This window comes from Aquarana catesbeiana, linkage group LG13, assembly GCF_042186555.1.
Source record: "Aquarana catesbeiana isolate 2022-GZ linkage group LG13, ASM4218655v1, whole genome shotgun sequence".
Classification (NCBI taxonomy): domain Eukaryota; kingdom Metazoa; phylum Chordata; class Amphibia; order Anura; family Ranidae; genus Aquarana; species Aquarana catesbeiana.
In genome coordinates this window covers 231,137,129-231,152,978 of record NC_133336.1, presented here as the reverse complement: position 1 = coordinate 231,152,978, position 15,850 = coordinate 231,137,129, and the positions used below count along the sequence as shown (strand labels likewise).

The 15,850-nt window shown below is 42.5% G+C and overlaps 1 protein-coding gene across 1 annotated transcript in view; it reads right to left on the bottom strand.

Annotated features, from left to right (window-relative positions):
- The window catches only part of LOC141116705 (low affinity immunoglobulin gamma Fc region receptor II-c-like), a 179,514-nt gene that overhangs the window by 107,006 nt on the left and 56,658 nt on the right, over positions 1-15,850 (bottom strand). Inside the window, exons 7-8 of the mRNA XM_073609097.1 lie at positions 15,325-15,463; positions 11,616-11,713 (exon numbers count right to left, since the gene is read on the bottom strand). Coding sequence (XP_073465198.1) covers positions 11,616-11,713; positions 15,325-15,463 — 237 coding nt within the window. The remainder of the gene's footprint in view (positions 1-11,615; positions 11,714-15,324; positions 15,464-15,850) is intronic.

The window sequence follows — 15,850 nt, the reverse complement described above, 5'->3', positions numbered from 1 at the left end:
CGACCACACAAAAGTTTGACAGCCTAGTACGCGGTGACGTACATCAAGTCCGGCGAGACTATAAAACGGAAGTTCAATAGCCCGTACGACACCCTTTGGGCTCCTTCTGCTAATCTCGTGTTTATCTCGTGTTAGTAGAAGTTTGGTGAGAGACGATTCGCGCTTGTGAGACTCGTATTTTTCAGTTCGTTTTAACTGTTGTTCAGTCTGTGCTTGTGAGGTTTGTATCTGCTTTTCAGTGCGTTTGGTCAGTTGGCATTGAGAAATCTTTGTTTTATTGTCCGCTCGTTCCTGATTTTCAGGTCGTTCTTCACAGGCCTTGCTGTTCTTCAGTGCGTTCTGTTAAGTGCGTTCTGACCAGCCGACCGTTTTGAAGCCATGTTACCTGTACGTACTCGTCGTCGAGCTCGTGCATTGTATGTGCTTGGTGCTGTAGTTTATTCTTCAGACCAAGACCAGTCCATGAACAGGGCAAGGAGGAGTTCATGGACCAAGAATTGGTTGCTCCAGCGTGACCAGTTCTGTCACATGCCATTGCTCCGTGAGATCCGTGAGAATAATCCTGAGGATTTCAGGAACATTCTCCGGATGACGGACCCCGTTTTTGATCGTTTGGTGGCTTTGCTGACCCCCTATATCAGCAGGCAGGATACCTGCATGAGGCAAGCCATCACTCCGGAGCAGAGGCTAGTTGCCACGTTGCGGTACGTGGCGACGGGGAGAAGCCTGCAGGACCTCAAGTTCTCGACAGGCATCTCCCCCCAGGCTCTGGGGATCATTATCCCAGAGACCTGTTCTGCTATCATCCAGGTCCTGCAGAAGGACTATATTAAGGTAAGAATTTTTTCTTTTATTAGCATCACATGTTCTTTTATTTATTCTTTGATAATGTAATGTATTTCTTAGCTCAAACACTACTTACCATCATTGTAATATAGTGTGAATGTCCCCTTTTTCTTCTCACGCATGCTTGATTTGTTTCATGTTCTTTTTTGTCATGCATGTATATTTGCCTTCAATAACCTCTCCAGCATACAATGCTGGTCACATATTCACCTTGTCTTCTCAGTTTGAATGTATTTAGTCATGCATGCATGTGGTTGTGTACTCCTTGCAACATGAAAGCCTTTTTACCTTATCTCATTTACTGGGGAGCAACTGCACTTGCAGAGTGGAACAACTGCAGTCTTGTAGCCTTTTTAGTCCATAAATCCCTGTGTGTCCTAAAATTAATATTTTTTGGTAATTTCACCTCCCCCTAAAATGTAATCAATGTTCCATCAGAGGGGGTGAGCAATCTGATAAGTGTGCCTTTCAATATTATTTCTTCCAGAAGATATACATTATTTAATGTTATACTGATGCTGTGGAATAATGTTTTTAATTGTATAATTTTCTTGCCATGTTCGATTCAAAATTACTGATTTTTGTTTTCTTGTTTGATTCCCCAGTTTCCTTCAACGCCACAGGAATGGCAGACTGTGGCATCCCATTTTGCCACCCGTTGGGACTTTCCCAATTGTGGAGGGGCTATAGATGGGAAACATGTCCACATTGTGCCACCACCCCATTCGGGGTCATACTATTTTAATTATAAGGGGTTCCACAGTATAGTTTTAATGGCGGTGGTGTCGGCACACTATGAATTTCTATATGTGGACATGGGGAAGAATGGCCGGATGTCGGATGGAGGAGTATTTGCCCAGACGGAGTTCTGCCAGCGTCTCCAGAGTGGTGGCCTGGGATTGCCACCTGATGCGGATAACGTGGAAGGACTCCCCTTTGTCTTCATTGCCGATGAAGCCTTCACTCTGAGCAAGCACCTCATGAGGCCATTCCCCCAAAGAACCCTCACCCCGGAGAGGAGGGTTTTTAATTTCCGGCTGGCCAGAGCTAGAAGAGTGGTTGAGAATGCGTTTGGGATTCTGGCCAGCCGGTTCCGCCTGTTTCAAACCTCCATTAATTTGGCGGAATACAAACTTAATTTTATCATTTTATCGTGCTGCATCCTGCACAACTTTTTAAACAAACATTCTCAAAATGATATGGTGCCAGTTGGGCCTGAGGCCGGACTTATCGTTGATAATCTTACGGGCCTGGATACTGTCCATACTGGCTTGGCCCCCCAAAGTGCCCGTCAAGTTAGACAGCAATATGTTAATTATTTTATGGGTAGGGGGGCCATTGCAATGGGCCAGGATATCTAAAGATTTAAAATAAAAACAATCTTGATGAAATCTTGAATTATATTTATTGCTTGCCTTTCTTTTGGGCTTTCTCCTAGGTTATGGTCGAGCAGTTGTAGTGCCAACTGTATTTTCCTTGTAAATTTCTAAATAAGCTCCATTGCCACTGTAAACCACTTTTTTGAAATTTATAAACAAACTGATACTGAGCATTGAAATAACAAACCACACATTTATTTAATTCAAAGCAGATGTTTTTAATCTTTGGTATCCATTCAGTTATGCATTTAGTATAAAATGTTCCTAGCCAAAAATATAAAGATATATTAAATAAATTTAGAATAATATAATTAGAGTTAAATATTTTTAAATAATCAAAAATAAAATTTGTTGGGCATTTTGATTTTAGCAAACAGGCGTTTTTTTTTTTTGGGGTGTCTTTTAAAATCCTTATTTTTTTTTTTTTGTCTTTTTTCAAATCCTTTTTTTTTTTTTGGTGTTTTTTAAAATCCTTTTTTTTTTTTTTTTTTGTCTTTTTTCAAATCCTTTTTTTTTTTTTTTTTTTGGTGTTTTTTAAAATCTTTTTTTTTTTTTTTTTGGTGTTTTTTAAAATCCTTTTTTTTTTTTTTTTTTTTTGGTCTTTTTTCAAATCCTTTTTTTTTTATTTTTTTGTTTATTTTGAAAAATAGGCCTCCTTTTTTAAATGTTGTTAAACAGGCATATAATTTAACAAAAAATAATAAAGAGAAGGCCCAGAATGGGGTCATCAAACCAAGAAATGAAGGACATGATCGATGTTTTGGGGTTTAAAAAAGGGCATTTAGATTCGACCCAAAACATCAATCATGTCCTTCATTTCCTGCTGCATACGATCCAGCCGATTCCGCATTTGATCGATCTCCCCATTCCAGGCCATTATTTGAGCAATTAGCCGTTGGGCACTGTCTGTGGTGAAATAGTCACTTGGACCTAAAGTGGAATGAAAAAAAAAATATGTTTAGAAATATGCACACATAGTTTACCTTACCATAAAGCTGGTGTCTCAGACACTGACCTGGTGGGGTGCCCATGTCGCATACTTCCTCAACATCCTCGGGGGTGGCGCTGTTGCTTGACTCAAGCACAACCAGATCACCTAAAATAGAGTAGAAAAATTACATAAAATAAAAGGCAGCCATGCATAGATTACCGTAAGCTGGTGTGTCAGACACTCACCTGGTGGGGTGCCCATGTCGCCCACCTCTCCTTCCTCCACATCCTCAGTGGGGCTTGGGCTGATTTCCCAAGTATGTTCTTTTGCTGGGGGGGGACTGGGTTCCTCTTGTTGGCTGAGTGATTTTTCCCCTATGTGAAGCCAAAAATTAATATACTTAGCACACAGATATTTTAGTACATACTAATCTTCAAACATTTGTAGTGAAGTGGTGTACAAATTGTCTGTTTGTGTAGAGTTCCTAGTAGACTTCAAGATTTTAATTTCTAAAGACATATCAAGATGGATAGATATCTCGATATCTAGATATCAATATCAAAATATATCAAAAAATCTTTGGATCTCTCTCTCTCTCTATATCTATAACTAAATATAAATCTTCAATCTCAAACAAAATCTAAATCTAAAAATAGATATTAATTTAATTTAAAAAAAAATAAAAAAATTCTATATCTATCTATATATCTACCTATATATCTATATACATACATATATATATATATGTGTATATATATATATATATATATATATATATATATATATATATATATATATATATATATATATATATATATATATATATATATATATATATATATATATATATATATATATATACACATATATATATATATATATATATATATATATATATATATATATATATATGTCTATGTGTATATATATAGAGAGAGATATATATGTATATATTATATATAGATATGTAACGATGTTTATTAAAAGATCGTTTCAAACGATGCAAACAATCGTATAGGAATGAAAAGCACATGGAGCGGTATACGAGGTAATCAACACAAGATGAAAACACAGGTACTTACTTTTTTGCAACACTTTACGGATCCGTCTGAACTGATCCGGCTCTCTGAGTTTCAGGTCAGACCATCTTTTTCTAAGTTGATCCTTGGAGCGCTGTACCCCAAAAGAAGCCTGTAAAGTGTCCACCACCTTCGCCATTATTTTGGCCTTGCGCAAATTTGGCCGGGCGTACGGCCCATACTTCCCATTAGGGATGAGCTTCGTGTTCGAGTCGAACCCATGTTCGACTCGAACATCGGCTGTTCGATCGTTCGCCGAATTGCGAACGTTATGGGCCGTTCGCGCTAAATTCGTGTGGCGCGTCACGGCCCATAATTCACTGCGGCATCGCAGTGCATTGCTGGCTGATGATTGGCCAAGCATGCACTATGACCCGCATGCTTGGCCAATCACAGCGCCGTCAGTAGAGAGAGCTGTAATTGGCCAAAGCCAGGGTGGCTTTGGCCAATTATGGCTCAGGGGATTTAGTACACACCCCACACTATATAAGGCCGCCTGCACGGCGGCCCTGTGTAGTGTGTGTTCCGGTGTGCTGAGAGATAGAGAGAGAGAGAGACAGTGTCATTTGATTTGAGTTAGATAGATTAGGCAGAACAGTCAGTCAGTTAGCTGCACTTACAGTGTATTATGTATATATATGCATCCCAGGTGTTGCATATATATATATATACACTGTATTCAGTTTAGCTAGATCCGTTCCTGTTATCTTCTATCTAGACTATTTACATTTAATGCAGTGCGTCCTGCTCACAGTGTTCAGCTAGATCCATTCCTGCTATTTACATTTAGTGCAGTGCGTCCTGCTCACAGTGTTCAGCTAGATCCGTTCCTGTTATCTTCTAGACTATTTACATTTAGTGCAGTGCGTCCTGCTCACAGTGTTCAGCTAGATCCGTTCCTGTTATCTTCTAGACTATTTACATTTAGTGCAGTGCGTCCTGCTCACAGTGTTCAGCTAGATCCGTTCCTGTTAAATTCCTACTGACAGGCAGGCTTGTCTGGTTACAGTATATAAAGCTACCTGAAGAAAATTACAGGTGTTCTATTTGATCCTATTAGTACCACGGTCAGGCAGCTAGACTATTTACATTTAGTACAGTGCGTCCTGCTCACAGTGTTCAGCTAGATCCGTTCCTGTTATCTTCCTACTGACAGGCAGGCTTGTCTGGTTACAGTATATAAAGCTACCTGAAGAAAATTACAGGTGTTCTATTTGATCCTATTAGTACCACGGTCAGGCAGCTAGACTATTTACATTTAGTACAGTGCGTCCTGCTCACAGTGTACAGCTAGATCCGTTCCTGTTATCTTCCTACTGACAGGCAGGCTTGTCTGGTTACAGTATATAAAGCTACCTGAAGAAAATTACAGGTGTTCTATTTGATCCTATTAGTACCACGGTCAGGCAGCTAGACTATTTACATTTAGTACAGTGTGTCCTGCTCACAGTGTTCAGCTAGATCCGTTCCTGTTATCTTCCTACTGACAGGCAGGCTTGTCTGGTTACAGTATATAAAGCTACTTGAAGAAAATTACAGGTGTTCTATCCCAGCTTAGTGCAGCTACAGGCCATTAGTATGTCTGGAAGGCCAAGAAGGAGAGGCAGACAGTCACAAGCCAATAAGAGAGGGCAAGCAGGCTCTGTGTCTAGTGCTGGTCGTGGAGACGGTGCATCCTCATCAGCACGTGGCCATGGGACACGCTTGGCCTTTTTTTCGGCAGCTGGCCGTGTTGAGCCGCAACATGCGGAAGACTTGGTCGAGTGGATGACCAAGCCGTCCTCATCCTCCTCATCCTCTCTCACCCATGCCCAGGGTGCTTTGTCTGGCAAAGCAGCGGCCTCTTCCCTCAGCTCAATGTCATCAGTGACTCCTTCCCTAGCTCCACCATGTCCTCATGAGGATTCCCTCGAACTGTTTGACCACAGTGTTGGGTACATGCTCCAGGAGGATGCCCAGCGTTTGGAAGGCTCTGATGACGATACTGAGCTCGATGAAGGCAGTAACATGAGCACGGACAGAGGGGGTGCCCAAGAAGGACAGCAATCTGGCAGTCATGCTCCCCCTGCTGCAGCATACTGCCAGGTTTGCTCCAGTGATGAGGAGGGAGGGGATGATGAGGTCACTGACTCAACGTGGGTGCCTGATAGGAGAGAGGAGGAGGAGGAGGAGGAGGAGGAGGAGGAGGCGGCGGCACATCACCAACGAGGCAGGATGCCCTCCAGGGGCCAGCCTAAGGGCAGCACATTGACTGCATCACACCCCAAAGCTCCACATGTGCAGGGCGCTGCAGTCTCTGCGCGTTATTCAAAAAGTTTGGTGCAGAGACTGTTCTAAACATGGGAAACACGCGTCACTTTACAGGCATACTATAGACACCCCCCAGGTACGATATTTAAAGGAATATTTCACTTTTTTTTTTTTACTTTAAGCATCATTAAAATCACTGCTCCCGAAAAAACGGCCGTTTTTAAAAGTTTTTTTTGCATTGATACATGTCCCCTGGGGTAGGACCCGGGTCCCCAAACCCTTTTTAGGACAATACCATGCAAATTAGCCTTTAAAATGAGCACTTTTGATTTCGAACGTTCGAGTCCCATAGACGTCAATGGGGTTCTAACGTTCGTGCGAACTTTCGGTCCGTTCGCGGGTTCTGGTGCGAACCGAACCGGGGGGTGTTCGGCTCATCCCTACTTCCCATCATAGTCCTTTTTTTGAAGAATGGCCACCATCTCCACCATCTCTTTAAAACTCATATTGGAGGCCTTAAATCTAGGCCTCACAGATCTTGTTGACGTTCCGGCCTCCGGGCTTTTTTCGCTACCTGAGGTAGTTAACATGTCATGTGTCTCCGCCATTATTCACCCCACTACGCGCCGTAACTAAAAATGGGCGGAGAACATGAGTTAAAATCGAACGTCAGGGGCGGGCGACGCAGGCGGAGTTTCACACATGCGTAGTGTATAAAGAGGGGCCTTGCGCACGTGTCGTACGTACGTTCTGTGCGTAGAATTAAGGGGCGGAGAACATGAGTTAAAATCGAACGTCAGGGGCGGGCGACGTAGGCGGAGTTTCACACATGCGTAGTGTATAAAGAGGGGCCTTGCGCACGTGTCGTACGTACGTTCTGTGCGTAGGTGATAGTGGACCGGGACGCTACTAAACGAAGGTAATTTAAAATTTATACTTTTGGTCAAGACTTTGTAGCAAGCGGCCTATATGGCTTGACAGATTGATGAGGCCTACATAGGGATAAGATGATGAGGGTTTAGCAGAAACCCAATAAAAGTGTTTTTTGTCTTGTGACTTTATCTTTTATACAGACATTATGAATCCCCTATTTAAGGATCCAGAGTTCCTTACTGCTTTTATTTCTAAATATAGAGAGATGAGGAATTTGTGGGAGGTGAAACACCCACATTATTATGCAAAGCATGTGAGGAAGTCAACGCTGGAGAGACTTCTGGCCTTTGTCCAGGCGACCATCTTTGTCCTGGCGACCAATTTTCTTGAGCAACAATGGAGACATTGCTCAAGAAAATTGGGGTCTTGAGGAACATGTATAAGAGGGAACATAAGAAGATCCAGGAATCAATGAGATCAGGAGCATCAGCAGATGATGTTTATGTACCCAGGCTGTGGTACTACAATCAACTCCGTTTTCTTGATGACCAGACTGAAGCCAGGGCATCACTTTCAACCCTTCCCTCCACCCTTCCCTCCACCCTTCCCTCCACCCCAGCAGAGGCTGATGAGGAGCAAGCTGGGTCTTCCATCCTGGATGAACCGGATATGACCATCTGGAGTCAGGTAAATTATTTTAACAAATATTTACTGTACTAATATTAATGATGTTAACTGGATGTTATAATTGTCTAAAATAATTTTGCCCTCAAAATTGTGTATACATATAAATTGACAGTAGTGGCTAAATATGTTTGGCACCTGCTTGAAATAATTAGGGTGTCTGATTAGACCAGTGGTTCTCAACTCCAGTCCTCGGGACCCACCAACAGGCCAGATTTTAAGTATTACCTTGGGGAGTTGCAGACTAGAATACTGCAATCACTGAGCAGCAAGTGATATCACCTGTGATGTATTTCAGCTATCTTGCAAACCTGGCCTGTTGGTGGGTCCTGAGGACTGGAGTTGAGAACCACTGGATTAGACTCTTTTATTAAAGAGATGTATTCACATTGAATTTGCTAGTCATGAGAAGCAAACTGTGTGTCATTGATGAACCCAAAAAAATATACTAAAACTATTGTCCTTTTTTTATTTACAGGATGAGTCCATCCAGGAGGAATGTGGGGAAAGTGGCAGGCAGGAGGAGACCGGGCCCATGGACAGCCTGGAGGAGGCCGGATTCACCATCATCCTGGAGGAGGCTGGGCCCAGTGTCAGGCAGGAGGTGGCTGCTCCCAGTGAGGTGGCTGGGCCAAGTGAGGTGGCTGGGCCAAGTGAGGTGGCTGGGCCCAGTAGGAGCCTGACAGAATCCCAAGTGCCTCCCCTCCACCTTCCCAAAAAAAGGGCCAGGAAGGGGACGGTCACACAGGAGGCATCCCTGCGCCTCATGCAAGAGGCCACCCGTTTTTTAAAGAGCCCCCCCGAAGCGGAAGAGTCCTATGGCTGCTACTTAGCCAGCAGGCTTCTTCAAATGGATTGGGAGCAGCGCCTCATTTGTGAGCGACTATTTGGGGAAACAATCCAGAAGGGGCTGCAGGGCACGCAAACACGAAACACCCAACTACATGAGGCAGCCCCCCCTCCTCCTCCTCCTCCTCCTCCTCCTGCCACAACTGAAACACCAGAGCCACAGCCTCGAAAGAAGGCTACAGGGAAGGCTGCAGGGAAGGCTGCAGGGCAGCGTGGAGGAAAGGCTGCAGGGAAGAGAAGAAAGTGATGACTTGGGTTCAGTCTGGTCTGACAGAAGACGCAGGCTGTTGTAGTACCACAGTCTGGGGACATCTATATCATCTGCTGGTGCTGTTGATCTCTGGGATTCTTGGACCAGATTGTGCTCCCTCTTATATGGACTCCTCAAGATCCCCATTTTCTTGTACACATACTTTTTCCAGCATTGACTTCCTCTTTATTTTATTTAGACCATAAATAAATGGATCTTTTTTGAGTTTAGGTTTTTTATTTTAAATCATAGATTTTAGACACAATGTTTTAAATTAACAAGGGACAACAATCTCATTGATTTTGCAAAAACACACCAAAAATAGATTAAAATAATGTTAATAATGTTCGAGTGGTAAGTATTTTTAAAAAAAAAGATACATAACCAAAAACGGTTCTTTGGGTTAACTTTATATAAAAAAAAAAAACAAATCACTATAAAAACAAAAATTATAAAGGGTTCTTTGTGGTAACTTTACAAACATTAAAAAAAATTTAACAAATATATATATAAATGGGTTCCCTGTGGTAACTTTACAAAAAAAATTATAGATAAACAGAAAAAAAGTTCCACAACAATCATAAAATAAATATCTGGATAAAAATTACAAGAAAAGATGACTCCACCAAAAAAAAAAAAAATTTTAAAAGTATTATTAGTATGGAAACATTGTTTTGAAAAAGCATACCATGTCATTCATGAGATCAAACAGAAAAAGAATCCAGAAATCTGTTTGGGAGAACTCTGTTTGAATATGAACAGCAAAACATCTTCGTTCTTTATAGCATTCGTAAAGAAGACATTAAATGCGCTGCATTCAACGATCACAGATTTTGCAGCGTGAGGAATGTGCTACCTACAATACGAACACTAGTTTTACTAGACCGAGTGCTTCCGTTTAGTTTTTGCTTATGAGCATGCGTCGTTTTTTTGTCCGTTGGACTAGCATACAGACGAGCGGACTTCGGGGTCCGTCGTAGTTACGACGTAAAGATTTGAAGCATGTTTCAAATCTAAAGTCCGTCGGATTTGAGGCTGAAAAAGTCTGCTGAAAGTCCGAAGAAGCCCACACACGATCGGATTACCAGCCAGCTTTAGTCCGTCGGCATCCGTTGGACTTTTGTAGACGAAAAGTCCGACCGTGTGTACGCCCCATTAGAAGAATCATTTCACTACTTTTGGATATTTTGGACTTTGATCACTTATTTCACTGCTCACACTATTTTTAGCACATGATTGATTTAGTATTTACACCATTCATCATTCAGAATATTTAGCTGTTCACTTCTACTTCTACTTACTTATGTGCACCGTGTACACTTTAGGTCTAGCAGCAGTTTTCTACCATTTTTTGCTTTATCAATAATTTATTCACTTGGTGGCGCGAGGGGCCATACCTTATATATATATATATATATATATATATATATATATATATATATATATATATATATATATATATATATATATATATATATATATATATATTTACTGCATATATCCCAAACGCGACACAATAGTTCTACAAAGAAAATTAATACGTTGGATACTTACATGTTTAATTCTAGCACCTATAAAGGGAAAAAGAAAACAATAAGCAGTAATTATTATATTAAATAACAACATAACACTTCTATATATTCTTGTTGCCAAAGATGGTGTGATTAGAGCAGTGGTTCTCAACCTTTTTTGAGATCAAAGTACAGAAAATTCTTTCAAAACCTTCCATGCCCCAACAGTAAAGAATAAAGTTCATACTCACACAACAAAAGTACAGGAATATAAAACATGTATTGAAATGCTGGAAGGCTCTGGATGAGGCTGGTGTCACTATGGTGTGGATGAAGGTTATAGAGGGAGTTAGGAGGCCCTGCAACGGACTTGGTGGCCTTGTGAGGCTTTTGGAGAAAGCTGAGGGGCAGTGTGGGACACTTTTGGAGGTTGAGGGCACCATGGTGAACAGGAGGCTTTGAAGCAGACTGGGGGAGGGGGGGGCTGTGGGGGCATTGTGTAGGTTTAGGGTTCTAAGGGGGCCTGGGGCACTGTGGGCCACTACGGGAGGTTGTGGGATTCAATGTAAGCTGGAAGGCACTGTGGGAGGTTAAGGGATCTGCAAGTGGCTGGAGGCCCAGGAGAAGGGAGGCCATGGGCTGGTATTGGGTTACAGTGTGGTGGTTCAACACCATTGGATTATAGAACTAAATATTAATTTGGAATTCACAGTCTTGTCCTGATTAGTCATTTGAGCTAATATAAGTGAATTTCAATTAATTAAATTCATAAGCATAAAATAAGCTTACTATGATGACAGCAAGACCTACACGAGTTATCAGGTATACATTTCCCTAATTCGGTTATTAATGGAGGACATAACTTATTCTAAATGTCCCCTCTTCTCTAGAGAAGCATCATTTTGATATTTACATTGATAGATTTTGACAAACACAGCACTGTCACAAAATATGACTGCTCACCTTTGGGAAGTCGACTTATATCTAGGTAGGTGTAGCAGACATCTTGTGGATTGGGGTCCATGGTTTTTCCTGGAGGAGAAAAACAGGTGATTTCATAATAAGTAAAATTAATAAAATTACAATGGCATCAAAGTAATCCATCCTTGGTCAAAGTGCACATTCCCTTTGTAAATAATCAATATCAAACTCCAGTCTCAGGACCATTGAGATGTAAAGCGAGAACTAAACTGTCTGATTTTCATGGTTGTGTACATTTTTTTCATTAGTTTCTGTTATGAAATGATTTAGTATTTTTCAGAAATACCATTTACATGTGTGGCATATGGGTTAGGTAAAATAAAAGTTTTAGTGTACTGTATGTATAGGTTTTTGATCGAAGTTTGAAAAAAATTATATATATATATATATATATATATATATATATATATATATATATATATATATATATATATATATATATATATACACACACACACTACCAGGAGACATTAGTAATGAACACATCCCGGATGAGCCCCCAAGGAGCTCCGAATAAACAGCGAAGACATTTTAAAAAAGACAGCCATTTCATGACTCAATATAATTTCATGAGGCAAAGGACAACATCAAAAATTTAATTAACCATGTCAATCAGTTGCCTTCTTTAATTATGATGATCCTTCTGCACTGATAAAAGTGCCATGTGAAATATTAAATATAATTATATTATATTGTTTTTTTTTCATTACCTTATTAAACAAGCTTATTTTTCCTGCCTAAACTAAAATTTATTGTGTTCATAGAGTAAGCTTATTTTTAAATATATTAAATACAAAGTTCATATTGTTTGGGGCAGTAGGGCCATAGTAACCAGTTTACAATTCAATCCAACCAGCCAAATGTATTTTAATTGGTTGTCATGGGTCAGTGCCTTTCTCTTATTATAAAGTGCACTACAAATAACACTCTAAAGATCCCTTGATTGCATAAGAACACTTGTAGTAATTTTATAATCATGAAACATTCCGCTCTTTTTTAAAGCTTCTAATAGGTGAGAAATACAGGTAGACAGGTGTAGGTTGAACTCCCTACACAGACAGTGCTTTTTTTTACCACCATGCAGAGGGTTGGAGGACAGAAGAAACTCAAATTCTTTGTGAACCTCCATCCATGTCATCAGGATAAGCAGCTGCCTGATTGGATGCTACTGCCCTGGATGACCTCCGTGACCATCTTTGGTGGGGGCAGTGCTTATAAAACACTGGCTCACTGCATTAGGCGCACATTTTGTGTGTGGTCAGGTTAGGGACGTGCTGGGGGGGTGGGCTGGGCCCCCCCCCAGACTGCCCAGCCCATAGGCATTGTAATCACGCCCACTGAGCTTCTACCTCAATCCCCGCACTCAGGGCCAGCACAAGGGGCATTGGGCAGCCTGGCGCAGTGAACTAATGTTAAGTTTTAACAGGAGATATGTCACCGGCAGAGAAAAGAGAGCCGGGACTCTATGCTATCCCCCCTCCTGTCCTAACAGCGCTCCTCCATACAGCAGATTATACAGGGCCACTCTTAGATTGGACGGTACATGGTTTGATTACCCACCCCCTACCCACATTTCTGGGATATGAGCAGTCCTTGAAGGAGCTAGGGGGCATGGGGGATTTGTACTAGGAGGAGGCATTGGGGGGGGGATTTGTACTAGGAGCGGGATTTTGGGAAGAGGATTTGTACTAGGAGGGGAGATTTAGAGGGCAGATTTGTACTAGGAGGGGGAATTTGGGAGGGATTTGTACTAGGAGGGGGGATTTGGGGGAGAGGATTTGTACTAAGAGGCAGTATTTGTACTGGGGGGGGAATTTGGGGGCGAGGATTTGTACTAGGGGAGATTTGGGGGGATTTGTACTAGGAGAGGGCATGGGGGGATTTGTACTAAGAGGGGGGCATTTGGGGGGGATTTGTACTAGGAGAGGGCATGGGGGACTTGTAATAGAAGGGGATTTGGGGGATAGGATTTGTACTAGGAGCGAGATTTGGGGAATAAAATTTGTACTAGGAGGGGGATTTGGGGGAGAAGATTTGTACTAGGAGGGGGGATTTGGGGGCAAGGATTTGTGCTAGAAGGGGGTATTTGGGCTGTATTTGTATTAGGAGGGGGGATTTGGGGGAAGAGGATTTGTACTAGAAGGGGGCATGGGGGGGATTTGTACTAGGGGGGCATGGGGGGACTTGTACTAGGAGGGGATTTGGGGGGAGGATTTGTTCTAGGAGGCGGTATTTTTACTAGGAGGGGGGATTTGGGGGAGAGGATTTGTACTAGGAGGGGGTATTTGGGGGGAGGATTTGTACTAGGAGGGGGATTTGGGGGAGAGGATTTGTACTAGGAGGGGGGCATTTGGGGGAGGAATGTACTAGGAGAGGGCCTGGGGGGACTTTTACTAGGTGGGGATTTGGGGGAGAGAATTTATACCAGGAGGGGGATTTAGGGGGCAGATTTGTACTAGGAGGGGGGATTTGGGGGAGAGGATTTGTACTAGGAGGGGGGATTTGGGCTGTATTTGTACTAGGAGGGGGGATTTGGGGGAAGAGGATTTGTACTAGAAGGGGGCATGGGGGGGATTTGTACTAGGGGGGCATGGGGGGACTTGTATTAGGAGGGGATTTGGGGGGTTTTGTTCTAGGAGGCGGTATTTTTACTAGGAGGGGGGATTTGGGGGAGAGGATTTGTACTAGGAGGGGGTATTTGGGGGGGAGGATTTGTACTAGGAGGGGGATTTGGAGGAGAGGATTTGTACTAGGAGGGGGGCATTTGGGGGAGGAATGTACTAGGAGAGGGCCTGGGGGACTTTTACTAGGTGGGGATTTGGGGGAGAGGATTTATACCAGGAGGGGGATTTAGGGGGCAGATTTGTACTAGGAGGGGGGATTTGGGGGAGAGGATTTGTACTAGGAGGGGGGATTTGGGGGAGAGGATTTGTACTAGGAGGGGGGATTTGGGGGGGATTTGTACTAGGAGTGGGGATTTGGGGGAGAGGATTTGTACTAGGAGGGGGGATTTGGGGGAGAGGATTTGTACTAGGAAGGGGCATGGGGGAGGATTTGTACTGGGGGGGCATGGGGGAGGATTTGTACTAGGGGGGGCATGGGGGGGACTTGTACTAGGAGGGGATTGGGAGGAGAGGATTTGTACTAGAAGGGGGCACTTGGGGGGGAGGATTTGTACTAGGAGGGGGGATTTGGGGGGAGGATTTGTACTAGGAGGGGGATTTGGGGGAGAGGATTTGTACTAGGAGGGGGCATTTGGGGGAGGTTTGTACTAGGAGAGGGCGTGGGGGGGACTTTTACTAGGAGGGGATTTGGGGGAGAGGATTTATACTAGGAGGGGGGATTTGGGGGAGAAGATTTGTACTAGGAGGGGGTATTTGGGGGTATTTGTACTAGGAGGGGGATGTGGGGAGAGGATTTGTACTAGAAGGGGCATGGGGGGGGGATTTGTACTAGGAGGGGGCATGGGGGGGAATTGTACTAGGAGGGGATTTGGGGGGAAGGATTTGTACTAGGAGGAGGCACTTGGGGGGAGGTTTTGTATTAGGAGGGGGCACTTGGGGGAGAGGATTTGTACTAGGAGGGGGCACTTGGGGGAGAGGATTTGTACTAGGAGGGTACATAATGATAGGAGCCCATTGCTCTTTGTATGATCAGAGTGGTATTATGGCTGAATTTATAATTACCTGCTGTAGGTATTGCTTGATGAGGGTCTTGATGTGAAAAACTTTTTATTTTTTTCCATTTCCAGATAAGAACAGCGGAAACAACAATTACCACAAGACTCCCGATTACAGCTGCAGCGATTACTGCCACGGGTAATTCTTTATCTGTAAGAAACATGATGAATTGAACTTTAAAAAAAAAAAAGACAGCACGGCAGATTATAAAGGACTTTTAAAAACATTACATAACAATATAGCTTGTGTAGCAATTCAATATAATCTCTATTTTTCTAATTTTGCTTTTTTTTTTTTTTATTAAAAAAGTGGACGTAACCTTTAATGCAAAACCATACCTTGTAATAGCCTTAACTTGTAAGCAGATCTGTGAAATGTAACAAACTAATAGTTGATTTGGTGGAAATTGTCCAAAACTCAAATGTCACCATTAAGGTCAGGTTGTTAGGGTGTAGCACGTAAATAGGACTCCCCCTCCTTTTTGTTTTCTTGGATTTGGAGGGTAATGTATTCTCTGTATTAAGGTAAAAAAACTTC